The 19,981-nt window shown below is 44.7% G+C and overlaps 1 protein-coding gene across 1 annotated transcript in view; it reads right to left on the reverse strand.

Moving 5' to 3' along the window:
- The window catches only part of pou2f2a (POU class 2 homeobox 2a), a gene marked incomplete at both ends in the record, with an annotated part of 87,307 nt that extends 67,782 nt beyond the window's left edge, over nucleotides 1-19,525 (reverse strand). The window contains one exon of the mRNA XM_080734862.1: nucleotides 19,426-19,525. Coding sequence (XP_080590988.1) covers nucleotides 19,426-19,525 — 100 coding nt within the window. The remainder of the gene's footprint in view (nucleotides 1-19,425) is intronic.
- Between the last annotated feature and the right edge of the window lie 456 nt (nucleotides 19,526-19,981).

Consider the following 19,981-nt stretch of genomic DNA (forward strand, 5'->3'; position numbering starts at 1 on the left):
AGAGAGAGATATAGGCAGTAGGTACAGTACAGGCTCGTGGATTGGGATGTGTTAGGAGATATATGTGTATGTGTGTGTGTGTGTGCGTGCGTGCGTTCCTGTGGATATGTTCCTGCCAATAGGTGTGTATCCCTCGATGTATGTACATTTCAGCTTATGCTCGTGCATGTGTGACAGCCACATACAGTATGATGTGTGTGTGTGTGTGTGCATATCTGTGTTATTAGGTGTGTGTGTGTGTGTGTGCGTGTGTGTGTGTGTGTGTGTGTGTGTGTGTGTGTGTGTGCGCACGCGCGCTGTGGATTAGGGTGCAGCAGCAGCAGCGTAAGGGAGAGCGAGGCAGGCAGGCTAACAGATTCATAAGCAATATGAAGAGGTTAAAGTGACGAGCTCTGTCCTCCCCACAGTGCAAGGGGGAGAATGAGATTGAGGTGTGGGGGAGGGGGGGGGGGGGGTGTAGTACAACAGATTAATTTCATTTCGGGACGCAGCACTCCTCCTGAAGGAAGAAAAAAAGGGAGAAGATAATAAAAGAGGATTAAAAAAGAAAGAGAGAGAGAGAGGGTAGGGGAGGGTTTAACGCCGATGAGGATGAAAGCTGGGTGGGGGCGAGCGAAAGAGAGAGAGAGAGAGAGGTTTTTTTTTCTTCTTTTATCAGATGTAGTAAATGTGTGTGTACTGTATGTGGGAGAGATAGGAGTAGAGGCTCTTTAATGCGGCGCTGGTGTGCTACTGGAGACTATTATGTGTTCAAAACTGCTCGTGAGCGCATCTGGCCCCTCCGCGCCTCTACAGGGGCCGATGTGTCGTAACCTCGCCGCACATCAAAGGCACTTTATGTCACCGTACTGTACTGTACTATACTATACTGTACTACGCTGCGACAGGGAAATGAAAAAGATGTGGCACATTACGCTTGGGGGAGAAAATGTTACAGAATGTATTTTTTTGGTGTATATCTCTTTCCTACATGTGGATAGAGTTCAATGATACCTCGCAGTCTCGGGTCTCAAGTCTCAAGGATGTAAATTCGTCTAGATTTCAAGGTTTTGTGTTTATTTTACATACACTGATCCACAGGTCAGTTTGGTACTAATTAGGGATGGGATGATAAGCGATATTATCGTTTATCGTGATAAAAAAACACTCACAATTATCGTATCGTGGAGATTTAATGTATTGTGATATAGTCCTCCGTCATGCACTAGGATAAATCCACCTTTTATTTGCTGAGCTGCATATCCTGTACCACTTAAACCCTTTATAATTGGTAAAAGGAACTTATATACATATTTGATAGTCTTTTTCTCACTCTCTATCAAAAGCAAAAAAATAGCCGAACTACAAGTTCACAAAGCGTCGTGTTGCGACGCGTTGTGAGCTTGTAGATCTGCTATATTTTGGCAAATGTTCCGCCTCAGGATAATGGATGTTGGGGATATTTTGATTATCGTGATAATATCGTAAATCGTGATATCTTTGGTCACAATAATCGTGAAATTAAATTTTCATATCGTCCCGTCCCAAGTACAAATGTATGCACTGTTAAATCCCGAGTGATGATTTGCTGAAATCAAACTGCTGAAAGGGTAAAATAAGAAAAGGTCTGTTCTAGCAGCTGGCCAGTTCTGGGCCGTGTCTGCACCAGCCATTAACCTTGGCAACAATCCTTGGTTGCTAAAGGAACCTCCCAACCTGACTTGCCAATCACTGCACTCCCAACGTCCAAACGTTTTGGTCAAAACTGAGTTGACATCTGAGTTAATTGCTGCCCAGCAATTATTATTACCTAATAGATATTGCATACATTAAATATTACATATCGTCGATGTATGTCCAAAAACGTTTGTTTTGCATTTATCATTTTTAAAATGATTTAAACTAGTGAAAACAGACGATCTACAAGCACACGTGCGAGGCGTTGTGTGCTTGTAGATCTGCTGTTATCACTACTTTTGTGCGACGGCCTTGTACGATGAAGCAGGGCTTTACTTTGCGAAAAAACATACAAATTTGAAACTTGGAGATACAAGGTTTCTGCCCGACAGTGACGTTATACAGTCTTTTGTACACATCCGTGTACCTCGAAATGTTTCCCTTTCACTCAGCAACGATTTGATCCGAGCACTAGATGTCATGCAGTTTAAAACGTTTGAAGGTTTCACGCTGAAGCGTGTTCACATTTGACTGTTCTACCGTTGATCTGTCAAACAAACACACAGAGCGAGGCCTCAGCTGTGTACTCACGCCCAAAACGCAGCGCCGCTAAAAGCCCCCCGAATCTCTACTTCTGACGACAGAATATGCGGGTGAAAATGAGTGAGCGAGAGTAGAGTGCACGAGTGTATTTGAAAGGGCGTGTGTGCGCGTGTGTGTGAGAGAGAGAAAGAGAGGGGTGGGGTGGGGGGCATTTAGCAGGAGTAGAGAGGAGATTGAAGCGCTAGCCAAAGCACTCAGATTTATTAAAAAGGGGCCGGACCCCGCGCCCAGCTTGCTAGCTAGCCACCCCCCTCTTACACCCTAGCTTTTCTCTCTGCGTCCTCCATTGTTGTCACTTTACTTCTGTCCCCCTGCATACATACATTTCCTCCCCCTCCCTCCCTCCCGCCTGCATGATATTACCTTCTCGCGGGGACCCCCCCCCCCCCCCCCTCCACGCAGCCACCACTGGACCCTCAATAAGACAGGAGGGAGAGAGAGAGAGAGAGAGAGAGAGAGAGGAAGGACAGAGTGTCCCTGAGGTAAATGGGGACCCCCGCCCCTCCCCCCTACCTCCATCCTTCCTCTACTCCGTCATCCCCCTCTCCTCCCCCTCCACTCATTCATTTCCATAACTCTCGTCCGCTAAATTAAATTGGGGACGGACACACACACACACACACACACACACACCACACACACACACACTTCTAAATCTCTCCCCAAAACAGCGCTGACCACCATGCAGCTAAAAATAATAAGAGGTGGGGGGGGGGGGGGGGGGATGTCGAGGGACAAAAGAGGTGGAATCCAATCTAGTTGGGGGAGCGCCTTTTTTTTTTTATTATTGGCCGTTATTAGCTAAATGTATCGGCCGGTGGGAGGAACCAGCAAAACGCGCACAGATGTGCACGACACGTGCACAGTCAAACACACAACAGAGTTTAACGTGTGCATGCCATGCACGCACGCTCACACAGAGGTGAACGTGCGCGCCGTGTCAGAGACAATTGACGGGGCAATACAAAAGGACACATCTTACTCTGTGTGCTTTATTCAATGTCAGCCGTGTCGCCGTGCACAAGTCCCTCAGGTGCCCCAAAGCGGGGAATGACATTTCAGGCAGCGTGCATACATGCAAACACTCCAGCAGGTAAACACAACAAGCAGCGCAGCAGAGAACCGCCATCTAGTACTGCGCGCACACATCAAGAGCCCATACACACACAAACACACACACACTCACCTCCTTGTTGAGAACACAGGGAGTTTTGCAGCAAGTAGGCAGCAGCACTCCCAGATGTCAGATACACTGTGACAGAGTTCATTTTATCCATTTTTAACTTACGTACCCCCTATACCAAGGGTCTTCAACAGGGGGTCCTTTTTCTCCTTTTTTAATATTAACCACTTGAACCCTTGCGTCCATATTCGGAGAACTTTTTAGCCAAAAATAGCAGATCTACAAGCTCAAACGCCTCGCAGTGTGTGATCTTGTAGATCGGCTATTTTCAGCAAAGAGGTTTGGTGTAGAGGGGGAAAAGAGCATACTAAGTACAGAGTGAAAGGTCAAGTTTATTAAGTATTGACGGTTCAAGTGGTTAAATATCTGAAAACACAAATTGTCGTGAATCCAAAATACACTGATGATTGTGCTGTCAGACGATTAAATTATAATCTATGAACAGGTTGTGGGGGTCCCTGCATCATCTTTCGCTCTCAACTAAGGGATCCTTGGCCTGAAAACATTGAAGACCCCTGCCCTATACACAAACAAAACCACAGGTTTATTAACATTTACAGCCACATAATAGTACAGACAACACATTAAATACAGCAGAAAACACACTCACACAAACACAAAAGTTGCAGCAGTGTAGCTACTGTACACACTGTACATACACACACACGCACGCACCCACTGTATGCAAGCCCCCCTCCCGCCCGCCCCAGTCTGTCTAATCTCTATAAAAGTCCTATAGTGGTGAATAGGCAAAAGCTTTTGCCAAGGCTGCCCTGCTAACACTTAACATAGTGTAGAAGGAGGGACATAAAATCACACACTCACTTCATTATGTTAAAGCCCCCTGTCAAGGAGGAGAAGAGCGGCCCCCTTTCTCTGGCTTAAGAGACGTTGTCTCTATTCAGACGAGCGGGGACTCATTCACGGAGCCAAGCAGGGGACGGCACCGCCGCTGCCTTCGGCTCGGCACAAAAGAACAGCACTCTCCACACACACACACACACACACACACACACACACACACACACACACACACACACACACACACACACACACACACACACACACACACACACACACACACACACACACACACAGATCACTCCTAATATGGCTGAGCAGAAGCACACACGCAGACATTCATACTGACACACACAAAACACACACACACGCGTCGTCGAAAGCGCATGCATAAACACAGCAGGTCATCCATGCCCGCCAGCAAGCAAGCATGCGCGCAAATGGACTCGCAGGACCTTTAGTGTATGTACGCACACACACACGTGCTCAAATGTCTCTGAAGACATAGTATGCGTGCCACGCACATACATCAAGGGACGTCAACATAATAATGTGTGCATGGCATGCTCACATCAACAAAAAGCACACACAAACCAGCCCAGCACATACACAGGTATCAGCAGAAAAAGGGCACCCCCCCCCCCACAACACACACACACACACACACACACACACACACACACACACACACACACACACACACACACACACACACACACACACACACACACACACACACAGAGAGAGACGTGTGCACACTCACACCCACCCCTCCTGTGTACAGTGTGAAATCTAATTATTCTGCTTAATTAGAAGGTGAGCAGTAGCCCTGACCTTAGATCAGCCACTAATCAGCTGAATAGCCCGCAGGCCTCCAGCCAATGCCCCCCCCCCCCCCCCCCCCCCTCCTCCCTCTCTCTCTCTCCTTTCATTCCGTTCCTTCTTTCTCTTTCACTCTTCCTTCCTCCTCCAGCCATTCAGTCACACAGTGGCACGCGGGGGCCAAGGCGAGCGTGTCAGGGCGACTCGGGGGTGGGGGGAGAGGGGGGGGGCTGGGGTGGTGTAGATGGATGGAGAGATGGAGGAGGAGGAGAAGAAGAGGGAGAATGGAGGGGAAGGGAGGAATGTGAGCTATGAGAGTGTGTGAATAGGCACAGGGTCCTTTATGGGCCCGCCTCAGAAAGGAAGGCTATTCGTTAGCTTGTTGGACAAAGGCCTGGCCCATGCTGAGTGCATTCGATTAGGAGAGTGTTTTTTTTTATATATTATACTGTATATATCGTCGTTGTCGGGTGAAAACCTTGTATGTCCAAAACCGTTGGTTTTGCATTTATCATTTTTAAAATGATTTGAACTTGTGAAAACAGCTGATCTACAAGCACACAACGCCTCGCACCGCGAGGCGTTGTGTGCTTGTAGATCTACTTTTGTGCGATGGCCTTGTATGATGAAGCAGGGCTTTACTTTGCGAAAGAACGTACACATTTGAAACTTGAGATACGAGGTTACCACCCGACAACGACGATATATAAATACTATATATATATACAGTCCATTTTCAAGGCCATGGAGAAAACACACATCGTGGAGGGCAGAAGGTGTAGTGTGTGCATTCGCTGGGGTTATGCTTTCATTTATAGATCGCCGTTCGGAGGTGTTGCGCTCTGAAAATAGTCGATCTTAGAGGCTCACGACGTGCCGCAATGTGGCGCGGTGTGAGCTTGTAGGTCGGCTATTTTCAACGCGCAAAACACCAGCGCGCAACAAAGTACAAATCTGGCTTTATAGTCAAGTATCAATGTGTAGCGACACAAAAACGTACATTTTTTACACTCACAGGGCTAAATGAATGCTCGAAATTGTGCATGAATTCAGTTCACACATCGGTCACACAGGAACGACACGGTGTTCAGGGGTGCGTGCACAGACAGACACAGGCGGTCACATGCGCCTTTCCCACTTGGACACACAGTCCATAAACACAGTATGTAAACAAAGTCAGACACACACACAAAATACTATGCATGTTCCAGTGGTTGGTGATTGGAATACAATAAAATGGACCCTGCTAATCCAAGGGTAATCATTTGACAATTTGGCCAATGTTTGACCAGTGTTTATAGTATAGCAAGTTGATTGATTACTTTTGATGCAAGAAGGGTCTTTTTTTTTTTAAGATCTTAAAAGTCCTTAAAGGGGAATACCACTCAGTTTCAACTTTGTGGAAATAAGAAAAAGGTCCCCCCCCCCCCCCCCCTTCTGTGTTTCCTAGAACTGGAGGATTGATTGTGGGGTCATGTGATCAGTAACATCATGACGACGTACTCTTTGGCTTGCAGAGTACATCTTCATGATGTCACTGATCACATGACCTCTACGGTCATGATGACATAGTTCAATGTTGAAAATGAGTGGTATTCCCCTTTAAATTGTCACTTCACAGTCACCTGGGGACCCCCCCAAAATCACGCGGGGAGCCAGGGGTCCCAATCCACAGGTTGAGAACTGATTTAGAGGCGCTGTAAAGCAGGACACTACACCACTATACACACACACACACACACACACACACACACACACACACACACACACACACACACACACACACACACACACACACACACACACACACACACACACACACACACACACTTATCCAATATGCTATTTATTTTGCACCCACCCCTCTCTTTAATAAGCACTCACTAAGTAAGCATGTTTGGTACTCATGTGGACACACACACATCACATCCATACAGAAAATACACTCACAAATGGCCGTGTCTCGTAGCTAGACACATGGATGAGATTGGCAATCACACACACAAAGACAGCACAGTTAGCCCAGCCCAGTCAAATATCACCCTGTGTCCCTGAGTACAGCCAATTTAGCTCTTAATGGTCTTTGTGACCATCAGGACCGCAAGGATAAGATGACTGTCAGAGGGGGAGAGAGAGACAGAGAGAGAGAGACAGAAGCAGAGAGAGGCCAAGTGAGAGGGAGAAAGAGAAAAAGAACCAGAAAACAGAATCAGAGAGAGAGAGAGAGAGAGAGAGAGAGAGAGAGAGAGAGAGGGAGAGAGAGAATAGTGTTTACCTTGATGTCTCTCTGTCTATATGTGTCTAATGGCCTATGAACGTCTCCACGGTAACAATGATAGCACTAGCTGGATGGGAGGACAGGCGGACGGACAGACAGACAGACAGACAGACAGGCTGGCAGGGGAGGGTAAGCAGAGTTCAGGTGACCATATTTGGTCGAACAAGAGGGGGGCCATTTTGGACTTGCATTGTCACAGCGGGCGATGACAATACCGTGAAATGACTTTCCTTATGATCGAAGTGTGTGTGTGTGTGTGTGTGTGTGTGTAGAAGATGTGTAGAAGAGCAAATATCTTCATCTGTTATTTCATTGTCCGCGTACGACGTGTTGCATGCCAGCATAGATACGCTATGCATTTAGGAATTGTTATGAAGAATGCAAGGTGGTGTAACTATACAATAATGATACATTGTTAAAGAATTTCTGTGAAGAAATGCCTGTGTCACTTCTACACAAATGTGTATTTGTTTGACGTCTTGCAAAACCGATGGCAAATCTGCACATGATACCTATATAATGAATACGTAATACATTCTAGGGATGGGCCGAAAGCAAAATTCTTGGCCGAAACCGAATACCGAATACTGGAAACATTCCACCGAATACCGAATACCGAATAGCCGAATAATACATGTATATAATTTATTTTGTATAATAAATGTTTGTACCATTGCTGTACCTTTGTTGTAAAGCTACCTGATTATGGCAAACCCTAACTTAAATAATAATCACCATATGGTTCCATAAAACATTTATTTCTCACTTTTGAATGCACACATAACAAAATAAAATATTTTCTCTTTGCAATGTTAGCATAAAACAAAGTCAAAATAGTGCAACTATTTCTGTAGTATCCTACAGAGATAATACAGGCCTTCAACAACAAATGCACATACTGTATGTTGCAAAATGATCTAGGGCCCAGGGGTCCTCAAATACAAATCTTGAAGGTCCAGAAATATTTTTTTGAAACAGGTCCAGGTCCGAAAAAAGGCGAAGGCGAAATAAGGCGGATACATTTATACAGTATGTACTGTATGTATGTATGTTTATTATAATCATTAGAATTGTTTATTTTAATTATTATTATTATTATTTGGAACTTTGGAAATCTCAGTTGGAACTGTTACCCCTGCTACCTGATGCTGGATAAGCGGTTGAAGATGGATGGATGGATGAATGGATAATTATTTATGCATGTAGAGTAGGCTACATTATTTACATTTATTGTGTAGCAATAAAACACTGGCTTATAGTTTAATTATTGGAAACTAAAGAGCATAAATGCAATATTAGGCTTGTCGTTCAGAATGGAAAATAAAGTGGAACTTAGCGTGAGGGGGAGAGGATTACTTGACATTCAGTTAGTTGACACACGTACTGCACAAGCCAGACTGACTGTGCTGATTGACTATGTCAAATGACCAGTCAAATCAGGGTCAACGAGTCATAGTTATTAACCTAACACAGCCTAGGATAGCTGGCAATAATATGCGACGACACATCACATTGTTAAAGACGCATGATCACGCATCGCGAGTTTCGCGACCATTTCTCGTCTAATGCAAGCAGTTGGAGCCTTACATCGTGGATATTAATGTGTTGCTGTTGTCCTCTCCAATTGAACAGCCAAAGGTAGAAGATCTCTAAGTTATTAATCCAGTGGGAGCAATGGTTTCCAAGAGGTTTTAGCAACTTTTTTAAGGCAGCGAGCGGCATGAGTGTGTGGAGAGGAGAGGAGAGGGGAGGGGGGGGAGCAGCATGGAGAGCAGACTGCGTCGGAGACTCGGAGGGAAGGAAAACCTTTGATCTACAAGCCCACAGCACGTTGCACCCGCGACGCTTTGTGGGCTTGCAAATTGGCGTAGGGGTGTGTCTTGTGAGCCTGTGTATGTGTTTGAGCGAATGAGCACAATCAGCACATACACACCCACGCACACACAAACACACATCACACACAGTCAGTCCGATCGTCAGATACAACTGTGCGGAGATTTCTCAGAAATGTGCCGCGGTCCGGACATGGACTGCGGTCCGCCTATTGAGGACCCCTGACCCTGTCCTTCACACTATTCGGTGCTCAACTATTCGGTTTTAAAAGCTATCCAGCCGAAAACCGAAAATGCATTTTTAGCCATTTTCGGCCGAAAATTTTCGGTGCCGAATATTCGGCCTCATCCCTAATACATTCATACATGCACACGTCATGTACAGTACATGACCATTGTCAATGTTGAAAGTTAACCGAGGCAGAGGTCAGAGAACACATTCAAATCTTCAGTCTTATCCATTTGCAACACTGAGAGTACACAAAACTAATGGATAAACATGTTTATTATAATCATTAGAATTGTTTATTTTAATTATTATTATTATTATTTGGAACTTTGGAAATCTCAGTTGGAACTGTTACCCCTGCTACCTGATGCTGGATAAGCGGTTGAAGATGGATGGATGGATGAATGGATAATTATTTATGCATGTAGAGTAGGCTACATTATTTACATTTATTGTGTAGCAATAAAACACTGGCTTATAGTTTAATTATTGGAAACTAAAGAGCATAAATGCAATATTAGGCTTGTCGTTCAGAATGGAAAATAAAGTGGAACTTAGCGTGAGGGGGAGAGGATTACTTGACATTCAGTTAGTTGACACACGTACTGCACAAGCCAGACTGACTGTGCTGATTGACTATGTCAAATGACCAGTCAAATCAGGGTCAACGAGTCATAGTTATTAACCTAACACAGCCTAGGATAGCTGGCAATAATATGCGACGACACATCACATTGTTAAAGACGCATGATCACGCATCGCGAGTTTCGCGACCATTTCTCGTCTAATGCAAGCAGTTGGAGCCTTACATCGTGGATATTAATGTGTTGCTGTTGTCCTCTCCAATTGAACAGCCAAAGGTAGAAGATCTCTAAGTTATTAATCCAGTGGGAGCAATGGTTTCCAAGAGGTTTTAGCAACTTTTTTAAGGCAGCGAGCGGCATGAGTGTGTGGAGAGGAGAGGAGAGGGGAGGGAGCAGCATGGAGAGCAGACTGCGTCGGAGACTCGGAGGGAAGGAAAACCTTTGATCTACAAGCCCACAGCACGTTGCACCCGCGACGCTTTGTGGGCTTGCAAATTGGCGTAGGGGTGTGTCTTGTGAGCCTGTGTATGTGTTTGAGCGAATGAGCACAATCAGCACATACACACCCACGCACACACAAACACACATCACACACAGTCAGTCCGATCGTCAGATACAACTGTGCGGAGATTTCTCAGAAATGTGCCGCGGTCCGGACATGGACTGCGGTCCGCCTATTGAGGACCCCTGACCCTGTCCTTCACACTATTCGGTGCTCAACTATTCGGTTTTAAAAGCTATCCAGCCGAAAACCGAAAATGCATTTTTAGCCATTTTCGGCCGAAAATTTTCGGTGCCGAATATTCGGCCTCATCCCTAATACATTCATACATGCACACGTCATGTACAGTACATGACCATTGTCAATGTTGAAAGTTAACCGAGGCAGAGGTCAGAGAACACATTCAAATCTTCAGTCTTATCCATTTGCAACACTGAGAGTACACAAAACTAATGGATAAACATTCAGCGTGTACAAATGGATTAACATTTTGTTCACTCAACAGTGCAACGCGTAAGTTTCATGTCTTACCTGCGATTTGAACCCGGGTCTCTCGTGTGTGTGAGAAAACTTGTATAGCTGACATGTTGCACTTATGAGCGTCGGGCAGCACTACTTGTCAACCAGTAGTCCATATATGGGTATTCCAGATATGTGCCGAATCTGAAGCCGGTGGGACGAACGGTTCTCGACAGACAGACAGACACGCAGACACGCAGAGACTTCTCGCATTTATAGATAGATAACCACTTTAACTATTATTTTATCATTTGGTATTCAAAAATAGCAAATCTACAAGCTCATAGCGTGGCATTACGTTTTACATTTGTGCAAATCTTTGAATGTGTGTATCTTTTTAAAGCTTTTTTTCCACTTAAATCTTTGCTTCTGGGCTTTTGGGGTTAAGGTTCACATGAACATGTTTGAGCACCACTGATATAGCAACAGAAAAACTGAATGGGCCTCAGGTCTTAATGGGTTTAAACCCTATACACTTTGTTGACCGGGTCCCCTCTATGTTGTCTTCTAGCAAATCTTTGTGCCGAAAATAGCTGATCTAAAAGCTCAGAACGCCCTGCACGTCACTCACGACGCCATTTCCGCACAATATACGCCTGTTTTCACCAGAATAGGGACTAGGGAACACTATGGTTTAAGAGGCTAATGGCATTTACTCATTAAAATAATTTGTGGATTGCAGATTTATAAGTTAACACTTGTGGATTGGAACAGAGATAGAGTGGGACTGCACTCTGAGGCCTGGACAAGGAGGTGGAAGGGGGTGTGAGGTGGCTTAATGCAATAAAGCATGTTGTATTGACATCTGTGTTGTGTCTATTGATTCCCCATTATGGCCCTAACAAACCCCTCCTAGACGCTTTGTCATTGGCAATCACGTTAGCACCGGGACTCAGCGCTTGACGACACCTCCTCCCCTCACCTTTAAAAAACGATCCATACACACACATACACACACACACGGCCGTGGCGTGCATGCGCAGGCAGGTGTATGAACTATGAGTGTGTGCGCATGCAGAACGATAACATTCCTGCAGAATCAGCGGAAAGAATGGGAATTTTACGATACATGGCCATACGTGCGCCCCCCCCCCCCCCCCCACACACACACACACACACGCCCAGGCACTCACCATACACGCACACATATGATGTACACCCACATATGCATTTCACGTGCACACACATGCCACACCCATGCACATAAACGACCCAACACAAAACACACCCAAGCCCATACCCACACCCACACGCGCGCATGCGGTTGGAAGGAGAGAGTAGTCAATGCCGACCAATCAATAGCGGTGCAAGGTTAAGACCACTAACACAATGAACGAGCAGTGAATTCATACTGGTGGTGATAAAACACGCACGCCAACACAATCTATAATTGACCTCGACGTGCAATTATCGAGTCGTCTACCTGTCCGCCTAGCCCCCCCCCCCTCCACCCTCCCTCCCTCCCTCCCTACCCCCTGCACAGGGCACTTTGACACACAGAAATGTAGAGAAACGGACAGCAGAGGGAAATGCACACGCACATACTATACACACATCTATCTATCTCTACTTTCCACACACACGTTACCGTGGATATGAACTTGCACCATTTGTACACGCTCACTTTTACACACTGGCAAACTCACACACGTCACAAACACACGCTAACGCTCTTAACGTCTGCAAATTGCCTCTTCACAAAAATGAAAACCTTTCTCATACACATTTTTGTTGTGCAATAATGAACACACAAACATGTTCACACACCGCTTCCAGCCAGGTTTGCTCACTCACACGCGCGCACGCCAATTACTCCAGATATGTGGGCCTTTGCCCTGGCCCCAGTGCCTACTCTTGCCCAGGTACCACAGCCTCCTCCTGGGCACACAGAGGTGAGTAGCTAGGTTATGAGATGGAGGTAGTTATGGAGCAACACTGTGTGTGTGTGTGTGTGTGTGTGTGTGTGTGTGTGTGTGTGTGTGTGTGTGTGTGTGTGTGTGTGTGTGCGTGTAAGCAAGCAAACCTGGCTGGAAGGTATTTTGCTTTGAACTTTGCAGTAAACTTTTCCCTGCACTGCAGAATAGACTACGCTTGAAATACAATTTGATCTGATAGAATCAGATTCTTAAAAAGAAAAGATTCACAACAGAACAAATATAATGCACATTACACGCAAAACAGAACAGCACGCCAAATTTCGCCACGGGCGGCAGCCTCAAGACATCAACCAAAATCAACCCCTTTCCCAAAAAACGGACACAGAGCTCTTCCCATACGGATTTGACAGCCTTGAGTTTCATATGAGCCACAGCATCTCAGGAGAACTTCACGGCGATGTTACACATATGCCATTTCCTTTGTTCAGGTGGGGGACAGCACGGCATCAGTGAAGCTGATTGGCATCAGTGAAACACACGCACGCACGCACGCACTCACATACACACAGGCTTAAATCTCTACAGCCATCTAATATACAGAAGCACAAAGGGTCTGCTTTCTATGGCTTTGTGGTATAACCTTAACCATAGTCTCAAGAATAGATAACTGCACAGTGCACACAGGAGTATAGTGCTGCCTGGCATCTCTCTCTTATTTAGTAACAACCCAATTGAAGAATGTCAATTGAAAATCTTTTCCTGTTTATTTGTTTATCAAGAGGGATCCCCATAATCTCACGCCTAAATGGCAGCCAGTCACCCAGGCGTCCAAGAATGATTATGTTCATTTTGTTCATGTGTCTCCTCGCTATAAACCTAACTTTGGTCATTTCTGAATTAAACAGAAACTGATTTGCTTTGTCATAAACATAAATAAGACTTTAGTACCCAAAAGGGGTTTAAAAATAAATCAACTATTCTTCTCCTTTTAGCAGGATTATAAATCTGTTTTCATGAGGCGTACTGAACAACGTATATAAAAAGCACTATTTTCCTTGCCCATAAAATGTGGGTCTTGCATAAAAACAACTTTATTTGTGTGTTTGTGTGTGTGTGTGTGTGTGTGTGTATACAGTATATATATATATATATATATATATATATATATATATATATATATATATATATATATATATATATATATAATTTTTTTTTTTTTTGTCTGGAGGATGATGGTTACAACACCTCCTACCAGAACTAATCATCTGAACAGTGAACACAAAATGTCCCGTATAGCACAGTGGACAGAAAAAATGGCACTATAGTGTACACTTAAGGGTTAACCACACAAACACATGACCCCGTGCATCACTACTATATGGGCTTCATGTCATAGCAGGCGAACACTCGCCGGAAACGGCTGATCGACAAGCTCACAATATTTGTGCCTCACTGCGACATGTTGTGTGACCATTTTCGGGGAAGAGATGTGGTGTAGACTCGACGACAAAAAGGGAGGGGATCAGACCCCTGGGGTGCCCTGGACAACAATGTATACCGTGTTTCAGTGTTTTAGCTCCACTGGGTTGCACCCTTGCTTGATAAAAATGGTCTCATAGTATCGTAAAGAGCTTTGAATTACAGCAAGCACAAAATATACAGTGTGTTTCAACGTTGAGCGAATAATAACGGACAACCTGTCCTGGCAGCCAGAGTGTGGAAGCAGCAGTAGGAATGTGTGTCACACTAAGCTGGTCTAAGACCAGTAGTCTGGGAGCAGCAGTGTTAAGGAGTCCAGCCGACAAAACCCCCATAAGCCCTCATTTTAGATCCAGTGTAGAGCTGCTGTCTGCTAGCCTATGCGCTTTAGACAAACTCTCCATCATCTCTCTCTCTCTCTCTCTTTCTCTCTCTCCCGGTCTATCCTGCTCTCCCGTGAACCTCGCTCGTCCCTTCGTAAACTTTTGACACCACGGGCCTTAGCTCCCTACAAACGTAAATACACACACACAGCAGAGGTGTTTAAACGAGTTTCGCGCGCGCACACACAGACACACACACTGTATACACACACAACCGGCAGGACTCCTGGCCTCACATCAGGGAGATGCGGGGAGAATTTCTGGGTAACAGACTTAGCTAAACTGGCTTATGGGCCATGCCAAGCCACGCCAGGCAAATCCAATTGAAAAACCACCCCGTCCACACAGGGGACCAGACGGCAGAGGAGGAGGAGAGACAGAGGTGAGAAAGAGAGTTTGGTTGTCTCTGAATAAGCATTTTTGTGAATACTTCAGAGAGGAGAGAGACAGACAGACAGACAGACAGACAGACAGACAGACAGACAGACAGACAGACAGACAGGAAGTGTGTACTTTTTGAATATTGTTTCTGTTGGCCAGAAACCTTGTATATCCATATTTCATGTTTGTTTGTTTTTTTGGTCATAGATTCATGCCCCATTTTATATTTCCGTCATATAACAGTGTCTCAAGTAAGTAGTAAAAATAGGCGAGCTACAAGCTCTACAACAAGGCATCGTGACTTGATTGTGAGCTTGTACATTTGCTATTTTTGAAAAACAAATAATATGAAAGATTTCAATAATATAATGACATAATAATATAATGACAGGTTGAAAGTGGTTAAGATTGTGAATATTTAACCAATGAAAACAAGAGCTTGTGTGACTAAACAATAACCACATTGAAGAGGTAACGCTGTTTCTTTGTGTTTTTTTTTTCTTTCTTTTTTTAAATACTAAGTTTCCACCCGACACCGACAATATACATTTCCTTGGGCTTTTAGAGAAAGACAGAATATGAATGTACATATAGAGAAACAGAGCAGTGGTTCCCAGACTTTTCAGGTCGAGACCCAAAAGAGAGATTAATAGACGTTTGCCGGGGGACCCAAACTAGTGCAAATAGCAGAGCTACAAGCGCATAGCGTGCCGCGTTGCGAACTTGTAGATCTGCTATTTTCAATACTTCTTAATTATTATTATTTTATATTTATGGAATTTATTAGATTAGTTTGTTGCTTGTTTTAAAATGTATATCTATTTTTTTAATTATGAACAACCAAAAAAAGATATATATACGTATACACACACACTTATGTGACCAATAGAAATTGGTCGGTGATGCACAAATGGGTCCAGACCCACCGTTTGGGAAACTGTGAGATAGAGCAACAGAGAAAGGGAAAGAGAGAGAGAGGTGAGACAGGCAGACAGACAGACAGACAGACAGACAGACAGACAGGCAGACAGACAGGTAGAGAGATTACAGTGAAGTGTGTGTTGTACGAAGCACACCACCAGTCTCTGTGTTTTACTCCTCCCATCCCCAGGGACTCTGGATGAAAGACCAAGGAGAGAGGAGGGGGGGGTTACGCTCACCCCTCTCTCCCGTTTACTTGTCTCATGTGTATTGACTGCTCATCACACAAACACGTTTACAGAGGGGGGAAAAAATACAACATTGCATTGATCACACACACACACACACACACACACACACACACACACACACACACACACACACACACACACACACACACACACACACACACACACACAATGTGCACACTGTTTTCCCGCCGTGGTTTTATACCTTTGGAATTTGGCCTGGCATAGCTGAAGGTATAGCTCGGTTGGCCCCGTACAAGAATTTTGGCGCCGTACATTTTCTCCATAAAAAGTAAATAAATAAATAACATTTCTCCGTGCCCCCACAATACAGGAATTTCATGCACAATTACGCACGCACTGATTTTTCTTTACAATCTCTTTCCTGCCATCCCTAATTCACTTCACTCGACTTCCTTATTTTTCTCATTTAATTAATTTAATGCCCCATTATATACGCACAATTGCTCATTCAGTGGGTCTTTAGTTCGTTCATTCAGTATTCACCTCTCCTTTTCACGTATCGTCCCTCTCACTTTAATTTCTTTAATGACCCATAGTATACAGTCAGTGTCACCCCCCTCCTCCTCTCTTGTCTCTCTCTCTGTCACTCACACACAGACAGACAGACCAGTGGTCATCCATGGCCTGTCAGGCCACCACCAGCAGCTCTCATTAAAATCTCAACCGTTTTTCTCCTGGTGACATGTACTTAAGGAGATGGCATGAGGTGCCACTGCACGACGCAGCGTGAAGCCCGAGAGAGAGACACTGTGACTGTGAGAGAGAGAGAGAGAGAGAGAGACATGGTGCATATACTTAGGCCATCTGTCATTTGAAATTTCCGCTTGAGTGGAGGCAACTAAGAGACAGGACTAGAGGCTACTATAACACTTTCCAATCCAACAGTTTCATTATTATTATTGTTATTATGTGCAACTTTTTGGTCTTGAAATACATTTTCTGTAAAACAGTCCAATTCCTCCCACATATTTAACATCGGCTAATTGTGTACCATGCGACACGATTATACTTACAGCTCAGTTTAAAATAAGTTATAGATCTGCAGTATCACAATGTCTGTATCTTGAATATCAAAGATTCATTATCACTAGCATCACTATCAATTTACAACTTAATTTACATTTAACTCCTGAAAGGAGATATAATAAGGCACATTTCCAACCGCGACATGTCAAATCAAAATGAGCTAATACATTCATGGGATCAAAAATGTTCCATGCGCCAGATGGCTCTTCTGTCATTTTCTCTCTCTCTCTGTCAGCGTTGGATTTATTTCAACATCAGCTGCCAACAAGAAAGTCACAAATGCAAAACTCACACAGGTTGTTGGAAACATGAATCACCCCAATTTTACTGTATGTCCCCGCTTTAGGCATAAATTATGCAATGGCATGAATTCTTGTCAACATGTCCTTTGCAGGAGGCGAGTGAATTATAATGGTCCACCACTTAGACTCTCTATACTTAGTAAAATGGACATGAGTTGCCTCCACTTGCCTGGTTTTGCTCTTTTCCCAATCCCTAATCTACAAGCTCATAGCAGGATTGTAGATCTGCTATTTTTTGGATAATGTCCCCCCCCAGAATATGGACGCTTCAAGTGATTCAAAACCAAATTGTTGACACCATGTGTTTGCACCTTCACCTGCCTCTCCAAGTTCCCCCTATCCATCCGCCAGCCACTACCTCTGTCTCTCTCTCTACCCCTCGTTGCCCTACGTGGCTTGAGCCAGAAATCGATCCACGGGATCGATGAATGACCATGAATATTCTCCCTGAAGCCCCGGCGACGAGACGGGGAGCCGGGGCAGACACGGACGGGGCTGCCTGCCTGTGCCTGGGCGCAGACAGAGACAGACGGAGGGAGCGGAGAGAGAGGAGTGCAGACAGATGGGCTGATGGTGGAGATGGATCGCAACAATGAATGGAAGACAGAATGATAACGAGAACCACCGCGCGGAGATGGATGCTAATGAGATATGAGAATTTGTACGTGCCTCCGTTGTTGTTGGTTCATTTGGGTGCTTGGACGATGGGCTTTCAGTTTGGGATTTTTAATTTTTAATGAAATGTTTTTTTTTTCGTTTTTCGTTTTTTTTTTTTACATAAAGATGTTGGTATAGCCTATAGATCACACTATGGGATTGTGTGTGTGTGTGTGTGTGTGTGTGTGTGTGTGTGTGTGTGTGTGTGTGTGTGTGTGTGTGTGTGTGTGTGTGTGTGTGTGTGTGTGTTTTCCCCCTCACTATTGTGAGGGGATGTGATGTGCATGAGCTCTTGGGCAGGTGCAGCCAGCCACTGACCATATAATAGGCAGATGTTAAATACTTGATTTGATTTTCTTTCTTTTCATCTTCTTCTTTCAAGCACAACTGGCCTCTATCTCTAAAAGAGCTGTGACCAAATAAAAAATATATCTCAAATCTTGTTTGAGATTTAGTTATTTAGCCAAACAGAGAGACATTTGAGTTTTGTTTTGTTTTTTGCAGACTGGGAAGTGAATGGTGGCGCGCGTGTGTGTGTGTGTGTGCGTGTGTGCGTGTGTGCGTTTGTGTGTGTGTTCAAACCAGTGGTTCTCAAAGTGGACTCTGTTGGTTCCTTTAGGCAGGGGGGTCTAAATTGACCCTTACAAATCTGTAACTCTGACAGTGTACAAATGGAACCAAATGTTGATTCCATTTGTACGTAAGTTAAGAGGAGACATTGAAATGTAAACGTTTGAGAACCACTGATTTAGCTAAACAGATATTGATTCTGGCTTTTTAATTACAGTTTGTGTGTTTTGTTTTAGCAGACTGGGAAGTGAACGGTGTGTGTGTGTGTGTGTGTGTGTGTGTGTGTGTGTGTGTGTGTGTGTGTGTGTGTGTGTGTGTGTGTGTGTGTTAAACCATCGGTTCTCTCTCAAAGTGGACTCTGTGGGTTCCTTTATTTATGGTGGTCTTAATTGACCTACACAAGTCTATAACTCTGACAGTGTACAAATGGAACCAAATGGACCCTACCCATTTGTACACTGTCAGAGTAAAGGGGGAAACCTTGAAATGTAAAAAGTTAGAGAAAAACACAGTGTTTGTTTTAGACAGTAGAACAGCTCTTGTCTTACCGGAGCTGGAGCGTGGAGCCAGCGGGGACTTGAGTCTCCAGGCGCTGAAGTCGGAAGCTGTTCTCTGAAAGACGAACGGCACCGGCAGGGGGACAAACATGGTCCGCTATGGTGCGGGGGGGACGTTTACTGATAGCCGCTACTGCACGTTATCTTCTGGGGCTCCGCGGAACAAATCGTCGTCCCTCCGTCCGTCGTTCTGGGCCTGGCGTGCTCTCTGCTCCTCCAGGGTTAGAAAAAACAGTCCGACGAAGGTTTGGTTGATAGAAAAAAGAATTGACTTTTGGTTTTGCTGCTGCAAGAAGTTGTGTTTCTCCCACGTTCACATGTTTTTGTCGTGGTTTGGGGTTTTCTTTTTGTGCAAAGGTCCTTGTTGAATTGGTCCCACGTCGCTTCTGTACGTCAACTAATAGTCCCCACTTGTGAAGACACACGCAGACACACACAGAGACCGGTAGGCAGGGGTCACAACGGCAGGTATTATTATTAACCCTCGCTATCTACCGTTCATCCACACAAACACACACAAGCCGTGGTGAAACAGAAAATCTCCTTA

The sequence above is a fragment of the Nannobrachium achirus genome, assembly GCF_963921795.1.
Source record: "Nannobrachium achirus genome assembly, chromosome: 10".
In the NCBI taxonomy this organism is placed as follows: Eukaryota; Metazoa; Chordata; class Actinopteri; order Myctophiformes; family Myctophidae; genus Nannobrachium; species Nannobrachium achirus.